The 19,634-nt window shown below is 49.4% G+C and overlaps 1 protein-coding gene across 4 annotated transcripts; it reads right to left on the reverse strand.

Annotated features, from left to right (window-relative positions):
- Nucleotides 1-3,785: 3,785 nt before the first annotated feature.
- On the reverse strand, nucleotides 3,786-19,634 carry AP1M2 (adaptor related protein complex 1 subunit mu 2). 4 transcript variants are annotated; one of them, XM_084784132.1, is made up of 12 exons: nucleotides 19,478-19,634; nucleotides 16,030-16,186; nucleotides 15,747-15,814; nucleotides 12,939-13,069; nucleotides 12,714-12,861; nucleotides 12,495-12,621; nucleotides 10,209-10,351; nucleotides 10,041-10,112; nucleotides 7,854-8,012; nucleotides 6,878-7,003; nucleotides 5,133-5,208; nucleotides 3,786-4,199 (listed from the first exon to the last, which is right to left on the reverse strand). In XM_084784132.1, the coding sequence occupies exons 1-12, from the start codon at nucleotides 19,517-19,519 to the stop codon at nucleotides 4,177-4,179; spliced, it is 1,272 nt and encodes a 423-aa protein (XP_084640258.1). In that variant the 5' UTR covers nucleotides 19,520-19,634; the 3' UTR covers nucleotides 3,786-4,176. The 4 variants fall into 4 exon arrangements, with proteins under 4 accessions (XP_084640258.1, XP_084640257.1, XP_084640256.1 ...); XM_084784131.1 differs by having other exon boundaries at nucleotides 10,209-10,357; XM_084784130.1 differs by lacking the exon at nucleotides 3,786-4,199 and having other exon boundaries at nucleotides 5,026-5,208.

Here is a 19,634-nt window from a genome sequence, read left to right on the forward strand (position 1 = left end):
CCATCGCAGGGTTTTTGGTTTTTCAAACCCCACAGGCGGGCAGGCGGGAAAGGGAGAGGAGCGTTTAACTGACCCAGCGAGAGGTTGGAGACAGGCTGGAGCGGGCTGGTCCTGGGTCTTTAGCGCCTCCGAGAGGAAGGGAGGCAGGACTGGAAACTCCCAGAACTGGAACTCTCTATGCATTCATGGACCACGGAAGTCCTACTAAGCTCTTACAGTGCGACTGGGAACTTGGTTCATTCGTTCATCGGCTGTGTTAAAGGACTGGCTTGGCTTCTGGCGGTAAAATGCCCGCCTTCCAACACATTTTTTTGTTGTTGTTATAAATTTTTGAGATAGGGTCTTGGCTGGGCCAGGAACTCACTGTGTAGATCTGTCTGGACTCAAACTCAAAGATCCACCTGCTACTGCGGGTCTGTGCCTCCAATTTTTACCCCCTGTCAAAAACAAAAAAACAAAACAAAACAAAAAAACGCTCTTAGATCCAGGCGGTGGTGGCGCACACCTTTAATCCCAGCACTTGGGAGGCAGGCGGATCGTTGTGAGTCGAGGCCAGCCTGGTCTACAAAGAGAGTCCAGGATAGTCAAGGCTAAACAGAGAAACCCTGTCTCAGAAAAAACAAAAACAAAAATGCTCTTAGCGCCAGAAACACGGCTCAGTGGCTGTGAGCATTTGCTGCTCTTGTAGAGTGTGAAGGGTTCCTCTAGGTGACAGCTTCAGCCACCTGTAACTCCAACTCCAGCAATCCAGCACTCTCTTCTGACCTCTGAGGGTACCTGAACCAACATGGTGCACACAAAGACTACCAAACACCCACATATTCACCATCACCCAGCCACATAATTTTCTTTTAAGTTTTTTTTCAAGACAGAGTCTTACTATGTAGCCCAGGCTGCCCTTGAACTCACAGAGGATTACATGCCTCTGCCTCCAGAGTGCATGGGATTAATGACGTGCACCATTAATCTGGTAAATTATTTTTCTAATGTTTATGTGCATTGGTACTCTGCCTGAATGTATGCCTGTGCAAGTGGATTTCCTAGAACTGTAGCCACAGATAGTTGTGAGTTGGTGTGTGGGTGCTGGGAAGTAAACCCAGGTCCTTTCTTTGGAAGAGCAAGCAGCCAACGCTCTTAATTGATGAGCCATCTCTCCAGCCCCTTGATGTTTTAAAAAAAAAAAAAAATTTTTTTTTTTAAAAGCCAGACAGTGGTGGCGCACATCTTTAATCCCAGCAGTTGGGAGGCAGAGGCAGGTGGATCGCTGTGAGTTCAAGGCCAGCCTGGTCTACAAAGTGAGTCCAGGACAGCCAAGACTACACAGAGAAACACTGTCTTGAAAAAACAAAAACAAAAAAAGGCCCAGGCTGGCCTCCAGTTCCATATGTAGCTAAGGATGAGATCTGAGCCCCCTGAGTCCCACTGGCAAGTATTTTTTTGGTTTTGTTTTGTTTTTGTTTTTTGAGACAAGGTTTCTCCACATAATACCCCGGGCTGTTCTGGACTCACTCTGTAGACCAGGCTGTCCTCCAACTCACAGACACCCATAAGTACTGGGATTACAGGCATACACCACCACTCCCGGCTCCCAAGTACTATTATAGACACAGTCCATGCAGTGCGGGGCAATGCAACCAGGAACTTCATGGATGCTATAAAATCACTCTACTACCTGAGCTACAGCCACAGCTCTCTAACATTTTTTATTCAGACAAGGTCTCTTGTAGCCTAGCCTGGCCTCAAATTCTGATCATCCTGCCTCTCCTTGAGTGCTGGGATTACAGGCCTATGCCACCATGTCTGGCTTAATTTGGACAGCAGTAAGCACCACACACAAAAATAGACTAAAGCATGCTGGGAGGTAGTGGTGCACTCCTTTAATCCTAGCACTCAGGAGACAGACAAGCGAATCTTTGAATTAAGTGCAATTCTGGCCTACAGAGTGAGTTCCAACACAGCCGGGCTACATAGAGAAATCTTGTCTAGAAAACAAAAACAACCCCTTGCCCCACCCCCAACAGACTAAATGTAGACACTGTAGTTGGTGAGAAAACAATCATGACCTAGGTCAGGTTAGACCTCGCTGAACAGAAAGCTGCCCTGTTGTCTGATAAGAAGCTCCTGAGGTGGCCAATGGAACCCACAGACACCCACAGACTAGGCTAGAAGATGTGGTTGCATTGTTTTCAGAGAAGTAAATACTGTGATAGGCAGGTGATAAAGGAAGGCCTTTTAACCCTGTAATCCTTGGCACTCAGGAATTTGGGGCAGAAGAATTAAATTGCTGCCCAGACTGGAATAGATAGCCAGTTTCCAAAAACTCTCAAAATATTGCCAAATGTGGTGGTAGACATTTTTACTTATAGCATTCAGAAGGCAGAGGCAAGTGGATCTCTGAGTTCAAGGCCAGCCTGGTCTACATTGTAAGTTCCAGGACAGCAAGGCTACATAGTAAGGATCTGTCTAAAAAACCAGAAAAACAGGACAGAAGACAGACTATCAAAAGACATACTGCTCTTCTTCCACAGGACTCAAGGTTGGTTCCCAGCACCCACACCAGGCAGCTTACAGCTGGCAGCTCTAGGAAGACCTGAGGCCTCTGGCCTTTGCAGGTACCCACACAGACCTGTGCACACCCGCACATAGGTACACACACACAAAAAAAGATAATTAAAATATTTTCCTGAAGCCGGAAAAATTTGGGGATGTCAGTAACCCCAGCTCTTGGCAGCGGAGGCTTCATTGCTACTGGGCAAGTCTGAAACCTGCCTCAATTACAAGAGACCTTCTCTCTCTCTCTCTCTCTTTTTTTAATATTCTAAACTTTATTAATGAAAATAATATTAGCATCAAGATAAAGAAATTATACGTTATATAGAACCTAGAAACTACTCATGCTTGTGTTTTATGAAGTCTTTATCAATAAAAAAATCTTCCATCTGATCTCTAACTTCCAATATGCTCATCTTGAGTTTTAAAAAAGTGAGACCAGCACTCGGGAGGCAGAGGCGGGCGGGTCTCTGTGAATTCGAGGCCAGCCTGGTCTACAAAGTGAGTCCAGGACAGCCAAGGCTACAGAGAGACCCTGTCTCGAAAAAACAACAACAACAACAACAAAAAAAAAGTGAGACCTTCTCTTGAAAATAAAAACAACCCTCAGGTAGGCAGAGGCAGATGTGTCGCTTTGAGTTCGAGGCTAGCATGATCTACAAGACAAGTCCAGGATAGTCAAGGCTACATAAAGAAACCCTGTCTCAAAAATAAATAAATAAATAAATAAAAACAAAAACAGAACCAGAGAAAACAGTGGGTCATGGGGCCTCGTGCCTGTGATCCACCCACATGTGGAGGCAGACGCAAGAAAAAGAGTGCTGGAAGTTAGAAGATGACCAGATGACATCTTAAAAAAAAAAAAAATGCCGGGCACAGTGGTGCACACCTGTAATCCCAGCACTTAAGAGGCAGAGGCAGGCGGATCGCTGTGAGTTCAAGGCCAGCCTGGTCTACAAAGCAAGTCCTGGACAGCCAGGGCTACACAGAGAAACCCTGTCTCGGAAAAAAAAAAAAAAAGAAAAAAAGAAAAACAAAAAAATCAAAGCCCTAGGCCTAAGCAGGGCATGATGTACTGTCAGATTTTTACGGCAACCTCTGTGGCTACAGAGGGGATCAGAGAGTGACAGGGAATGAGGGAAGGGTGCAGAGGAACCAGGGTAGAAGAAATTACCAAGTAATTAATGCACACTCCCACCCAAGCACCCAGTCCCCAGACAAGAACGACATTCACAGCTGTTAGACTTATTTTAATGACACCTAAAACTCAAATGGAGGGCCAGCAGGGCTTCGGCTCAGCAGCTATAAAAGATGGGCCCTACATCTGCCCAAGGCAGGTCCTTGAAGAAGGCACTCACGGTGGGGGTGGGGGGAGGGATGGGGGATGGGAGTAGTGCATAGCCCTCTGATATTTCTTCATATAAACTCCGGGTGGAAGAGCCACCCTAGACAGCTGAGAGGTAAAGAGGGTTGGGTGCTGGCAGTAAGAATGTGTTAAATCAGTGCCCTAACTCAGGATGAGCATAAACACACGCGCGCGCGCGCACGCACGCACACACAATCCACAGTCTGCAGCTGGGATCTGGGGAGAGGGTAGCCTCATGTTCAAATCCCCACTTCTCTCTTCTAGCTGGTACGAAGTTGATAATCTGCAGGGGAAAAAAAAAATAAGTGGGGACCATCTGGGAATTGAGAGAGGGGATTGAAAGATAGTCCTCCAATACCCACAAAATCGATCCTGAGTCCCAACACACAAAATCACCCCTGAAAATACTTCACAATGCTTAGGGGGGCTTCCAGGGTTGGGACATGGTTCTAAAGTAGAAGCCCCGCCTAGAATTCCAGATGGTAGACACTCCCTCTCACATGTAAAGCCCCGGAGTCTAGCCCTACTATCACCAAAAAACAAACAAACAAACAAAGAAACAAAACCCCCCAAAACCCAAACCCAAACCCAAAACCTAACCCCTCCCTCCACCTGGTCAGCATGCCTGTATCGAGGCAGCACAGCCTGGAGCAGACCAGCTACCCTGCCCCCCACAGGGTTTCTCTGTGTAGCCCTGTCTGTCCTGGACTCACTTTGTAGACCAGGCTGGCCTTGAACTCACATTAATCTGCCTGCCTCTGCCTTCCGAGTGCTGGGATTAAAGGTGTGCACCACCACACCCTGCCCAGCTACACCATTTTAAAAACATTGTTTTTTTTGTTTTTGTTTTTGTTTTGGCTTTTCGAGATAGGGTTTCTCTGTGTAGTCTTGGCTGTCCTGGACTCTCTTTGTAGACCAGGCTGGCCTCGAACTCACAGAGATCTGCCTGCCTCTGCCTCCCGAGTGCTGGGATTAAAGGCGTGCGCCACCACGCCCGGCTCTTAAAAACATATTGTAAAGGACAGCCTTGGAGTCAAGGCTACACAGAGAAACCCTGTCTCGAAAAACCAAAAAAAAAAAAAAAAAAAAAAAAAGGACAGCCTTGGTGCTAGACACATTACACTTTAGAACTGTCCTGTGCACAGCAGCAAAGTCATCAGTCCCCATGCCCTCTGTCTCCTTAACTGCACTGTCCCAGAGAGCCCGGCCACCTTACCACCACTCTGAGTGATGTAGCGGACCCAGGGCAGGGCCTGGTATCCACTTTTCTCGATGATCTTCATGTAACGGACCTGGAAGAAGAAAAAAAGGAGTGGTCAAGGATTAGGAATGTGGCTAAGCAGTAGAGCTTCCTTCTAGAATCCCCTGTGAGGAGCTGGGGTATATGACTCAGGGCCCCTGCCTAGCATGTGCTAGTGCCTGGGTTCAGTCCCCAGTGTGGGGGTGGGCGGGACTATGGAGAAAGTAGAGGCAGAAGGAAAGGTGAGGGCTTATGTCCAGAGAACATCCAGGGTACACTTTAAGGTACAAACTGGGAGTCTCTGAACACGGCACGGGTAAAGGTGATCCAGGCCAGTAAGGGAAAGGCGTACAGAAGGGAAGACACAGGACAGAGTTGGAACCAGGCTGAGAAGAAAATAAAGAGTACTGCGCAGGTGTGGGAGGACAGGGGACTAGTGACTCAGCTGGAGGATGGCGGATGAGGCCGTGAGAGGCGCAGAGAGGAAGGCCCAGCCTGAGAACAGGAGAGGCAGCAATCCCAGGTTGAAGACAAAGAAGAAATCGAAGACCACGCATGAGGACACATGACCTTCATCCCAGCACTTGGTGGTCTAGACAGAAGGATGTCATAAAACTTAAGGCCAGCCTGGATTCAGAAGTGAGTCCTTGGCTAGCTTGGGTTACAAAGAAAATAAAAATGTCTGTTGGGGTAGTGCACACCTCCAACCTCAGCACTTGGGAAGCAGAGGCAAGCAGGTCTCTATGAGTTCAAAGCCAGCCTGGTCCACAGAGTAAGTTCCAGGTCAGCCTGGCAACAGTGAGACTCTGTCTCAAAAGCAAAACAAAAAAGGGGGCTTTGTACTGGCTGGTTTTGTGTGTCAACTTGACACAAGTTAGAGTCATTGGAGAGGAAGGAGCCTCAGTTGACAAAATGCCTCCGCGAGGTCTAGCTGTAAGGCATTATCTCAATTAGTGACCAATGGGGGAGGGCCCAGCCCACTGTGGGTAGTGCCATTCCTGGGCTGGTAGTCTTGGGTTCTATAAGAAATTAGGCTGAGGGCTGGAGAGATAGCTCAGAGGCTGCTCTTCCAGAGGTCCTGAGTTCAGTTCCCAGCAACCACATGGTGGTTCACAACCATCTGTAAAGAGATTTGGTGCCCTCTTTTGTCATGCAAGTATACATGTAGGCAAAACATTGTATACATAAATAAATAAATATTTAAACAAAAGAAAGAAAGAAATTAGGCTGAGCAAGCCATGAAAAACAAGGCAGTAAGCAGCATCTCTCCATGGCCTCTACATCAGTTCCTGCCTCCAGGTTCCTGCCCTGCTTGAGTTCCTGTCCTGACTTCCTCCAGTGATGGAAGTGGGAGCCACATAAACCCTTCCCTCCCCAGGTTGCTTTTTGATGGCGTTTTGTCCCAGCAACAGACACCCTGACTAAGACAGAGCCAGAGAGATGGCTCAGTGGTTAGGAGCTCTGGCTGTGCTTGCAGAGGACCTGGGTTAGAGTCCCCGCACTCACATGGTGGACCACACCCTCCTGTAACTCCAGTCCTAGGGGATCTGACACCCTCTTCTGGCCTCTACAGGTACTGCACGCTCACGGTACACAGACACACATGCAGGTAGGAAGACGCTGACACATATAAACAAAAGCTAGATGAGTGAGATGTGAGAGGAGCGATGACTAAAGCCCAGAGAGCGAGAGTAGGGACGCTCCCTACCCTTGCTCCTCACCTGGATGCCGGAAACAGTGAAGTACGGGATCTCAAACTTGACCCCGATGGGCGGCCGGCCCTCCACCTCCTCAGTTTCCACGCTGGGGAGGCCAAAGTGGGCACGCATCAAGTACTCCTTGCCCCCCTGTGAACACACAGAGGCATCAGACTCTCTGGGTGGTCCCCCTGTTTCTCAGATCCCCCTCAATGTGCACACAATGTTCACTGCACAGACTTCAAAGTCACCCGTAGGAAAACCCTGCGCTAGCACAAGCAAGGGAAGAGGGCTAACTCTTGTCCCTCTGTCTGGAGGAAACAGACAGACAGACAGAAACACATACAAAGCCAGCAGTGCTCCAAGAATGTGGAGAACGTGGGTCATAATCGGACAATGTGACTCCCGGCACCTGGGAGGCAGAGGCTGGTAGGTTTCAAGACCAGTTCAAGACCAGTCCAATCTACATAGTGAGTTTCAGGACAGCCATGGCTACACAGTGAGACCCTGTCTAAAAACCAACAACAAAAAGAATGTACATTATATTGCTGGGCGGTGGTGGCGCATGCCTTTAATCCCAGCACTTGGGAGGCAGAGGCAGGCGGATCACCGTGAGTCCAAGACCAGCCTGGTCTACAAAGCAAGTCTAGGACAGCCAAAAAAAAAAACAACAACAACAACAACAACAAAAAAGGAATGTACATTAGCCAGGCATATGCCTTTAATCCCAATACTCAGGAGGCAGAGGCACGCAGATCTCTCTGAGTTCGAGGCTATCCTGGTCTACAAAGTGAGTCCAGGACAGCCAGAGCTGTTATACAGAGAAACCCTGTCTCGAAAAACCAAAACCAAAACCAAAAAAAAAAAAGCCAATCTGGAAATAGACAGCTTGGCTTCCCCCTTCATCATCCCCTGGCCCTCATGTGGCGGAGGCAGGCCCCACCCCCACCCCTACCCCCATCCCCACCCCCACCGAGGTCCCAGCCTGCCCAGTGCTCACAGGGAAGGACTTGATACTCCAAATGACAACATTCTTCTCGGGCACATACTTGGCACTGCCCACACTGGTCTTGAAGCGTGGGGAATCTGCATCACTAGGGACCGGCACAGAGATTTCCACGCCATTGGCCACCGATTGCTTCTTAAACTGACCCTTGGCCTGCCAGGAGAGAGTAGGAGGCAAAAAGACTTCACTCCTGGGCAAGCCTTAGTGGCAGACGCCTGTGATCCCAGCTACTCTGGAGACTGCAGCAGGAGGATGTAAAGTTCAAAGCCAGCCTGGGCAAAATTTTCACTCTGGTGGCAGAGTGACTGTCCAGCACACAGGAGGCCCTAGTGAGATGGCGCAGCAGGTAAAAGCACTTGCCGCTGAGGTTGAGAACCTGAGTTCCATCCCTGGGACACACGTGGTAGAAAGAGACTCCTATAAAATGTCCTCTTACCTCCATGCCATGGGCTTGCCCATATACACACACATGAAACAAATAAAATTAAAATGTGGCTGGGTGTGGTAGTACCAGCCTTTAATTCCAATAAAGGAATTAACCCGCTTGTGAAACAGAGGCAAGCTGATCTCTGTGAGTTTTTTGTTGTTGTTTTTGGTTTTCTGTTTTTGGGATGTTTGTTTTGAGACAGGGTTTCTCTGTGTAGCCTTGGCTGTCCTACACTTGCTTTGTAGACCAGGCTAGCCTCAAACTCTCAGAGATCTGCTTTCCTTTGCATCCCTGAGTGCTGGGATTAAAGGCACATTCCACCAATTCCTGCTAAAAACAAATCTTTTTGTTTGGTTGGTTGGTTTGGTTTGGGGTTTTTTGTTTGTTTGTTTGTTTGTTTTTTTCCAAGACAAGGTTTCTCTGTACAGCCTTGGCTGTCTTGGACTCGCTTTGTAGACCAGGCTGGCCTCGAACTCACATATCCCCCGAAGGGTGCCCTATCCCCTAGAACTGGAGTTAAAGATCGTCATAAGATGCCATATGAAGCTGGGAATAAATCTGACTGGTCCCTGGGAGAGAAGCCAGTGCTCTTAACTACTGAGCAGCTCTTCAGTCCCTTAAGATTTGTTTTTAGCTGGGCGTGTTGGCAGACAACTTTAATCCCAGCACTCGGAAGGCAGAGGCAGGTGGATCTTTGAATTTGAGGCCTTCCTGGTCTATACAGAGAGTTCAGTCAGAGTTATATAGTGAGATTTCGCTTTAAAAAAAAAATTGGCAGCTGGAGAGACGACTAGGAGGTTAAGAGCACTGACTACTCTTCCAAAGGTCCTGAGTTCAATTCCCAGCAACCACATAGTGGTTTACAACCATCTATAATATGATCTGATTACCTCTTTTCTCCTGGAGGTGTACAGGCAGGCAGAGCACTGAATACATAATAAATAAATAAATCTTTTAAAAAAAAAGAGCCAGGTGTGGTAGCACATGCCTTTAATCCCAGCACTTTGGAGGCAGAGGCAGGCGGATCTCTGTGAGTTCGAGGCCAGTATAGTCTACAAAGTGAGTGCAGGGCATCCAGGGTGACACAGAGAAACTCTTTCTTGGAAAAAAAAAAATCTGGCCGGGCGTGGTGGCGCACGCCTTTAATCCCAGCACTCAGGAGGCAGAGGCAGGCGGATCGCTGTGAGTTCGAGGCCAGTTTGGTCTACAAAGTGAGTCCAGGACAGCCCAGTCTACACAGAGAGACCTTGTCTCGAAAAACCAAAAAGAAAAAAAAAAAAATCTGGAGAGATGGCTCAGTGGTGAAGAACACTGGCTGCTCTTCCAGGGGTGCCAGTTTGGCTCTCAGCACCCACATGGCAGCTTACAACCACCATGACTCCAGGTCCGGGGCATCATCTTCTGGCTCTGTGGATACTAAGCAGGCAACTCTTGTACATCAGACAAACAAGTAGGCAAAACACGCACACACACAAAATTAAGGAAAAAAGAAGAGTTAAAAACAAACAGGAGGGCCGGGGGCGGTGGCGCACACCTTTAATCCCAGCACTGAAGAGGCAGAGGCAGGCGGATCACTGTGAGTTTGAGGCTAGCCTGGTCTACAAAGTGAGTCCAGGACAGCCAAGGCTACACAGAGAAACCCTATCTCGAAAAACAAAAACCAAACAGACAGAAATCCTGAATACCCAGTCAGGAGCCCGGCTGGTCAGAGGCGCTACAGAACCTGCACTGACAAAGCCTTCCCCTGTGCATACCTTAACCATGATCTCCACTCGGCTGTGAGAGAATTTCTCAATGACTGACTCAATCCAGATCAGGGGTTTGACCTGCAGGCAGAAGAGAAGGGAGTTTTCACAGATTCTGACATCAGTCCTCAGTCCACTGCATACGCCCCCTTTGTGTTGGGCTGGGCCATGGCTCACCTGGGTGCTGAGTCGATAGGACATGAGTTCAAAGTCCCCATCCGGAGGTATGAAGGAGATGGTACGGTCATTGTCAAAGCGTGAAAGCCTCACACACTGGTGGAATTTGACATCTTCCAGCTCCACAGACTTGTTCTTGCTGCCTGAAACTCGGAGTGGAGCAAGCAGAGTGACCCTGGGGCCCTGGCCCACCATCCCTACTGGCCACTCCCTTCTCCTGGTCTGCAGAGAAGGAAATCTAGAACCTGGGCTGAGCGGTCATAGGGAACCGAAACACCAGCCCACAGTCGGCCTCCCAACCCTAAGCTTCTGTGTTCTAATTTCATCATTGTGTTTGGAGATTCTTATTCTAAAACTTTTAGCAGTCCCCGCCCCCTCCTTTGAGACAGGGTTTCTCTGTGTAGCCTTGGCTGTCCTGGACTCCCTTTGTAGACCAGGCAATCAGCCTGCCTCTGCCTCCCTGAGAGCTGGGATTAAGGGCATGCACCACCATGCCTGGCTGGATATTTTTGTTTGTTTTTGTTTCAAAGATGTATTTATTTATTATCATGTGTACAGTGTTCTGCTTGCATGCACACCTGTACACCAGATGCAGGAACCAGATCTCACTATAGATGATTGTGAGCCACCATTTGGTTGCTGGAAATTGAACTCAGGACCTGTGGGAGTGCAGGCAGTGCTCTCAACAGCTGAGCCATCTCTCCAGCCCCCTGGTTTTTTTTTTTTTTTAATTTTTGATTTTTGAAACAGAGTCTCTCTAACATAGCCTTGTCTGTCTTAGAATTCCACGTGTAGATTAGGCTAGCTTCCAACTCACAGAGATCTGCCTGCTTCTGCTTTCCAAGAGCTGGGATTAAACACATGAGTCACCATGGCCAGCACAAATTTTAGTATTTTTAATTAGATGGAGGTTTGTGTGTTTGGGTGACTATCCATGCATGCCTGCACTGGTCCTCAGAGGCCAGTAGATGTTGTCAGATTTCCTGGAGCTGGGGCTGTGAATGCTTGTGAACCACCTACTGTAGATGCTGGGAATTGAACTCAGGTCCTCTGCAGGAGGAGGAAATGCCCCCGAGCCACCAGGCTACCTTTCCAGGCCCTAATTTTCCCTTTGTGTGCATGTATGTCTTGTGAGTATACTTGTGTGCATGCATGCACTATATGGGCTCATGTGTACATGTGTCCATGTGGAAACCAGACGGTAGTCACTGCCTAACTTCTCTAAATTATTATAACATTTCTTTATTTACCTGGAAGGTGGGGTATGCTTGTCACTGTGCATGTGGTCAGAGGACAATTTATAGAAGTCAGCTCTCTCTAGGTCCCCATGTGGGTCCTGGGGCTTGAGCTCAGGCCATCAGGCTTGCTAACAGGTGTCTTTAGCAACCAGGACACAGCCCTTTTATCTATTTGTTTGTTTGCTTGCTTTTGGTTTTTTGAGACAGGGTTTCTCTGTGCTTGGCTAGGCTGTCCTGGACTTGCTTTGTAGACCAGGCTGGCCTCAACCTCACAGCGATCCACCTGCCTCTGCCTCCTGAGTACTGGGATTAAAGGCGTGCGCCACCACGCCCAGCCAACCCTTTTATTTTTAACACATTGCTGTGGGTATGTCTTTTGTTTTGTTTGTTTGTTTGTTTGTTTGTTTGTTTGTTTTTGAGACAGGGTTTCTCTGCGTAGCCTTAGCTATCCTGGACTTGCTTTGTAGACCAGGCTAGCCTCTCACAGCAATCCACCTGCCTCTGCCTCCTGAGTGTGGTTTTATGTTACTGTGTGTATGTACATTTGCATATATGTGCACAACTGTACACGGACAACGGAGAACAATCGCAGATGTCATCCACCTTATTTTTTGTTTGCTTTTTTTTTTTTTTCTGTCTTTTCTAAGAGCATTTCTCCCTTGGCCTGAAATGTGCTGACTAGACTGGGCTGGCCCCTCAGAATCCCACTGAGCCATTCGTCTCTGCCCACCTCTCAAAACACCCCACTAACCTAAGAAGAAGACACCCTTGAACTCCTGACCTTCTCACCTCAGCCTCCAGAATGCTGAGATTACAGGCATGGACTGCCTCTTTTGAGAGGCTTAACCATTATTAGCCTAGCTCCTCCCACTAGAATATCAGGGCTTGGTCTGCTGCCAGCTCTCATTAACAAAGAAAGCATTTTCTAGGTGAACTTTGCTGCTAAGATGCAAGGCATGGGAACACTTATCTCACAACTGGCTGTAGTCTGGGAGGCCTCTGGTTGCTTCCCAGCCCATCCCCAGGAAAGGGGTGCCCCCAATCTTACGGCCAGTAAGCTCAAAGAGCACTCGGTCATTGAGGCCCAGCCGCAGCTCTGGCATCCCAGACAGAAACACCTTCAGCTTGATGGTTCCCACAATCTCGCTGAGCAAGACACTCCCATTAGCATTGACCTGCAAAGGGAGGGGGAGGGTGTCCCAATATGGGGTGTCAACAGGTACGGAGACCCCTCTGCTGCCCCCAGAACATGAGGCAGGGCGCTCACCAGAAGGTTAACAGACTCTATGACATCAATGAAGACCTCGTTCTTCTTGTACTTGATGCCCTCGGAGCGCCAGGACACGGCGTTAGTGACCGTGGGTGGCACTCGAGACTTGCCCGTCTCCAGTTTGTTGCTCTGTTGTGTGATGTACCTGTGGGAAGAGCAGTGAGGGCCTGCAGCTGCAGGCAGGGACGCCATCCCTGCACTTCCCCCCCCGCCCCCACTCACTCCTGCAGGATCTTGCTGTCCGTGGTCTGCGGGAAGCCGAAGTCCATGAGCTCGTCCAGCAGTTCGTACACAATGACAAAGTTGTCTCGGATGCTCTCCTCCTCCAGCTCCTTAAAGTACTCGCAGAAGACCTGGGCACAGGTCCCAGGGACAGACATCACATCAGCTGGGAACACACTCAGCCGTCTAGTAAGCAATTATGACTGCCTACTCTGTGCCTCAGCTGCAAAGACTCTCTCTCACTCTCTCTCTCTCTCTCTCTCTCTCTCTCTCTCTCTCTCTCTCTCTCTCTCTGCAATTTAATGGGGAAAAGAGACAGGTCATGGGATGTCTGGTGGGGAGGAGGGAAAAGAGCAATATAAACCTTTACCTCGAAGGAACTGGAAAGACAGCCAGAGGGAGAGTAAAATGGCTTTTCTGGAGTTGGAGGAAACAAGCACCTCGTTTGTAATAGATCAGGACTCTACCACTGAGCCAAACCCCAGCCCCTCACTGGGGGATTCTTGGCAGGGGCTCTACCACTGAGCCACACCCCAGGCCCTCACTGGGGGATTCTTGGCAGGGGCTCCACCACTGAGCCACACCCCGGCCCCTCACTGGGGAATTCTAGGCAGGGGCTCTACCACTGAGCCACACCCTAGCTCCTCACTGGGGAATTCTAGGCAGGGGCTCTACCACTGAGCCACACCCTAGCTCCTCACTGGGGGATTCTGGGCAGGGGCTTTACTAAGGAGCCTTACTGGTGGAGGATATTTGATCACAATGTGAACCCTGAGATTATATATTGAAGAAACCTGTTTCCAGTTGTGGTGTGGCTCACCCCTAGCACACACCTTTAATGCAAGAGCTTTCCGTATACAGGATTAATTAAAATCAACCATAGGTCAAGAGGCAGAGCAGGCAACCAGTGTACAGGGAGTGAACATGGGAAAAAACCCAGAGAGAGCGAGAGTAAGCCTGGAGGACCTGTAGAGAGACCCACAGAAAGTAGGTAAGAGGGACGCTCAGTTTGAAGGGTTTTTTAAGACAATGTGGAAAAGGGGCGTTTTTCCTTCTGGCAAGTGGGCTGAACAGGAAGTGGAGCCGGGTGCTTTCTCTGCCTCTCTGAGCTAGCATGCGTCTACCCCAGAATCTGGCTCCTGAGTATTGGTAAAATTGAACTTTTGGGATTTTGTTTAAAAACACCACCATACTCCAGACTGGTTTTTGAGACAGGGTCTGTCTGTGGAGCTTAGGCTGGCCATGAACTTCTTGGCCAATCTTCTTGCTGTAGCCTTCAAAGATTAGGATGAGAGATCTGATCCACCTTGCTCTCCCTTTAAAAAATAAAATGAGCCAGGTGGTGGTGGTGGTGCCAGTGGCAGTACACACCTTTAATCCTAGCACTTGGGAGGCAGAGGCAGGTGGATCTCTGTGAGTTCAAGGCCAGCCTGGTCTACAAAGTGAGTCCAGGACAGCCAAGGCTACACAGAAAAACCCTGTCTCAAAAAACAGCAAACAAACAAACAAAAAAGTAAGTGTGAAGGCCAAATTGAGGACTCACATCTTTAATCCAAGCACTCAGGAGGCAGACACAAGTGGGTCTTGGTGAGTTTAAGGACAACCTAATCCCCCAATGTGAGTTCTAGGACAGGTAGAATTAATTGAGAGAGACTAGACCATATCTCAACAAACAAAACAAAACAAACCACAACATGTGGGACTCAAGAGATGGCTCAGTTGTTAAGAGCATTGGCTGCTCTTCCAGAGGTCCTGAGTTCAATTCCCAGCAATCACATGATGACTCATGACCACCTATAAAGGGATCTGATGCTCTCTTCTGTCATGCAAGTGTACATGCAGACAGAGCACTCATATGTATAAATTACATCAATAAATAAATCTTTAAAAGAAAAAGGGGGGGGCTGGGCATGGTGGCACACACTTAAGCCCAGCACTCGGGAGGCAGAGGCAGGTGGATAGCTGTGAGTTCAAGGACAGCCTGGTCTACAAAGTGAGTCTAGGACAGCCAAGGCTACACAGAGAAGCCCTGTCTCAATCAAACAAAAACAAAAACAAACAAACAAAAAAAGAACCACTGATATAGCCAGGCAGTGGTGGCACATGCCTTTAATCCCAGCACTCAGGAGGCAGAGGCAGGCTGACTGATGTGAGTTTGTGGCCAGCCTGGTCTACAATGTGAGTCCAGGACAGCCAAGGCTACATAGAGAGACCCTGTCTTGGCGTGAGGGGGGAAGAGCCATTGATATAAGGTATATACGTATACATGAAACACAAGTACAAATACTTAACATCTTTAGCCCTAGCCCCAGAATACCTCACAACACATATGCAAAGACTCTGACATCTGAAACACATCCAGTACCTGGAACTCATCCAGTGCCAAGCACATGGATGCTAATCCTGCATCTCCTGGGAGGGGAAAACACACTCACCCCACATTTGAACCTTGTTCTGCTCAAACCCCGTAGCCTCCACTGGATTCCCACCTAGGGGCCTTTTGGGTTACCCTGTCTTCTGCTGGGGACACTTGCTCTGTATTACTTCAGCTCCAAGGTCCCCTTTTCCGCTCTTTTTCTTCCCCTCCCATTATAACTGTACCCCGTCAGGTTCACAGACACCGACACAAGGGATTTCCTGAAGGTCACACAGCGGAGGAGTGGGATTAGAACCCATGGCCCTGTGGCTCAGACCTGGGTGAGAGAAGAGTGAGGCGGCTATGACGGGCATGGTCAGAGGACAGCACCTGACAGGGGCAAGCACAAGCCGACGGACAGAGCAGCTAGCCAATGGGAGGCCAGGACTTACCTCCACCGTCTTGTACAGAAAGGAGTACACCAGAGAAGCATTGGCATTCTTCAGCGTGGTGGCCACCACTGGGACAGTAACGTTAAGGAAAAAGCTCCATGCAGGGAGGGGTGTCACATGTCCCGTGCTATCACCTGCCCCCGCCCTCACCCCCTGTTTCTCTTAGCCCTTTCTCCATGCACAACCTGAGTCAGGGTGCAAGTCCCATGCAAACTCTGCTCTCAAGGCACTGCCCTCTGGATGGAGATCTCGGCAGATCCCCCGAGCAGCCTGCGGCGGATGCAGTAGAGGTTGCTGTGTTTGATCCACAGGAAGTGCACTCGGCCGTGGCTCAGCAGCGGGGCCAGCACACCCTCCTCCTCGCGCTGCATAAGCAGTGGCATAAAGTGGTCAATCTCCGTCATGGGCACGTCACCTTTGTAGTTCCGGCTGATAAGAGGCTAAGGAAGATAGAGAGGATTCTGTCACCACCAGGACCCGGACCTAGGGTCTAGAGGGACCTTAGGGTGTCTAGTTCAGTTCTCTCTAACTCTTTTTTCCCATATGCACTGGTCTCCTTTTTGGTTCATGGAGGGGATGGTGAGACAGTACCTTGTGTAGCTTAGGCAGGCCTTGAATACACATTCAACAGAGGGTGACCTTGAACTCCTGACCCTCCTGCTTAACTCGTGCTAGACCTACAGCTACACACCCTCCACCAAACAAACGACATCCCAGCCCGTCTTTCCTTTTCTTTAAGAATTATTTATTAGCTGGGCATGGTGGCGCATGCCTATAATCCAAGCACTCAGGAGGCAGAGGCAGGTGGATCACTGTGAGTTCCAGGCCAGCCTGGTCTACAAAGTGGGTCCAGGACAGCCAAGGTTACACAGAGAAACCCTGTCTCAAAAAAAAAAAGAAAAAAGAAAAAGAAAAGAATTATTTATTTATACAGTGTTCTGCCTGCATGTATGTCTGCACACCAGAAGAGGGCACCAGATCTCGTTATAGATGGTTGTGAGACACCATGTGGCTGCTGGGATTGAACTCAGGACCTCTGGAAGAACAGACAGTGCTTTTTTTTTTTTTTTCTTGAGACAAGGTTTCTCTGTGTAGCCTTGGCTGTCCTGGACTCACTTTGTAGACCAGGCTGGCCTCGAACTCACAGAGATCCGCCCGCCTCTGCCTCCCGAGTGCTGGGATTAAAGGCGTGCGCCACCACCTCCCAGCTCAGACAGTGCTCTTAACCTCTGAGCCATTCTCCAGCCCTCCTTTTCTTATTTATTAATTTAGACACTTTTTCTAAGGCACCCCCAGCTTATCTCAAATTCTCAATCCCCCTGCCTCAGTTTCTACAGTGCTGGGATGACAGGTGTTTGCCACCATGTCACACTCTGGGTCTAATTCCCACCAGGCTTCTTATCTGAAGGGCCTGGCTTAGACTCTAGCTCTGTACGCCTCAGTTTCCATGCCTGTTCCTTGGAAACTCCATACCACAGCTGAAAGTATCCTGGGTGCATAGCGAACCCCATCAACTTCCTACTAATGAGTGTTATGCTGCGGATGGGCTTGGGAGGTGGAGGCAGGAGGATGGGAAGTGCAAGGCTACCCTCAGCTACAGAGTAAGTCAAAGCCACCCTAGACTGCATGAGATTCTGCTAAAATAAAAAAATAAATAAAAAATAAAAAAAAGAGGAATAAGAAGCCTGGCATGGTAGCGCACACCTTTAATCCCAGCACTTGGGAGGCAAAGGCAGGCGGATCCCTGTGCGTCCCAGGCCAGCCTGGTCTACAAAGCAAGTCCAGAACAGCCAAGGCCACACAGAGAAACCCTGTCTCGAAAAACAAAACCAAGAAAAAGAGAGAGAGAGAAGAAAGAAAGAAAAAGGACGGTGGGCTACAGTGTCACCATAGAGTGCTAGCCCACCATGCATGAAGTCCTTGGTTTCATCCACAGTACTGCAAAAGTGAATCTAAGCCTGGTCAATAAGACTGAATGTGCTGGGGGCTGGAGAGGTGGCTCAGTGGTTAAGAGCACTGACTGCTCTTCCAAAGGTCCTGAGTTCAATTCCCAAAACCACATGGTGGCTCACAACCATCTATAATGTGATCTGATGCATACTGTATACATAATAAATACATCTTTAAAAAAAAAAAGAAAAAAGACTGAATGTGCTAGGCAAGGCGCAGTGGTGCACCCCTTTAATTCCAGCACTTGGGAGGCAGAGTCAGGCAGAATCGCTGTGAGTTCGAGGCCAGCCTGGTCTACAAAGTGAGTCTATTACAGCCAAGGCTGCACAGAGAAACCCTGTCTCAAAAAACCTAAAAAGAAAAAAAAAAAGAAAAAGAGAAAAAGACTGCATGTGCTGGGCCTGGTCTTACCAAGGGCCTGCCACTCCAGGTAGGAGAGAGGTTGACACAGGCGGATGGCGGTTCGAAGCCTAGCTAAGCTGCAGAGTGAATTTGAAGCAGGCCTGGGTAGCTCCACCAGATGCCATTTCAAAATAAAAAGTAGAGAGGAGATTGTGAGAGAGCCCCCTGGTTGAAGGGCTTTGCCACCAAGCCTGAAAGCCTGAGGTCCATCCTCCAACTGCCCCCCGGGGGGGAAGAAGGACATAACAGATCCTCACACACACAAAACAATTAAATAAATGTAACTCCTAAGTAGGAAGAGGATGAGGATGAGCATGTAACTTAGCGGTAGTCCAGGATGAAGAGGACCAGGTGGAGGAGGGACCTTTGCTGAAGAATTCCGTGCCCTCCTCAGCCTGGAGGCGGGCGTCTGGGTCGCCTTTTTCCAGACTGAGGAAGTGGAGGTTTTTAACTAGGTCCACAAAAACCAGACAAGTAGAACCGGACCGCCCCTCTGGAGCTGTTCTTGTTCAAGGTTATTTTATGTCCTTGTTTCGTCTGGCTTTGGTAGCCCAGGCTGGCCTTGAGCTCCTGAGCTTATCTCAAATTCTCAATCCCCCGTGCCTCAGTTTCCAGAGTAGCTAGGATGTCAGGTGCACAAACGGTACTACACCTGGTCCCTTGTCCTCATTCTTTGCTTGTTTTTACATGCACTGCTATTTTCTATGTGTGCACACTGTGTGAAAGCGCGGGTCCACGGCTGGCGTGTATGCGGTCAGAGGGCAGAGGGTTGTGGCATGTCTCCTTTCCTCTTGACTTGGGTTTGGGGCTTTAGCGCAAGACAACAAGCTTCGGCAGCCAGTGCCTGGACTCCTTGAGCCTGTTTGGTTTTGAGGTAGGGTGTCGTGTAGCCCAGGCCCAACTCAAACTCCCTGGATCTCCTGATTCTTCTGGAACTGTGGTTGTTTATGCAGTGCTCTGGGACCTAACTTAGGTCCGTGTGCTAGGCCAGCAGGCTCACGACTGCGGCACATGGCCAGTCCTGTCATTATATTACAGGGCTCCCGTTTTCATCTCTACCGCTGTGATTGTCACAGGAGATGGGACAGGCAGGTTGCAAGGGTAGAGTGACGGCCTCCGACGCCAGATAGCTACACTTTGCGCCTTTATTGAGTTTCGGGCTTTGCAAAAGGGCTGTGCTCACTGCTTCAGGGCGCTCATATGCTGGGGGATCTTTCTTATTCCTATTTTATCTACACGGAAACTGAGGCTCAGAAAGGCGAAGCCCCTCGCCACAGACTTGGGCTGGAGAGGGCGGGTCCCCAGCTCCGTCCGGGTCCTGCGCCCTGGGCCCGCGGCCTCGCCCGCCGTCTCTCGATCCCTCGCCCCCTGCCTCTCACCTTGCCCTTGACGTCCAGGATGAAGACTGCCGAGGCCGACATGGTGGCGGCCCGAGAAGTTGGGAGGTGGGTGCGAGCGGCAGAGGCGGCGGCAGCGCTGCTTCCTTCTTCCTGCGGAAGCGCCTTCGCCCAGGTGAGCCGCCAGGTGAGCGCGTCT

Source organism: Acomys minous (assembly GCF_964271855.1).
Source record: "Acomys minous genome assembly, chromosome: 5".
NCBI classification, from domain to species: Eukaryota; Metazoa; Chordata; class Mammalia; order Rodentia; family Muridae; genus Acomys; species Acomys minous.

Coding starts and splice junctions, on each gene's coding strand:
- AP1M2 (XM_084784129.1), bottom strand. CDS start 19,519: ATGTCGGCCTCGGCAGTCTTCATCCTGGACGTCAAGGGCAAG. Junction 15,815..16,029: donor CAAACACAGCAACCTCTACT/GCATCCGCCGCA, acceptor TTACTGTCCCAG/TGGTGGCCACCACGCTGAAG. Junction 7,004..7,853: donor GGAGTATCAAGTCCTTCCCT/GTGAGCACTGGG, acceptor GTGTGTTCACAG/GGGGGCAAGGAGTACTTGAT.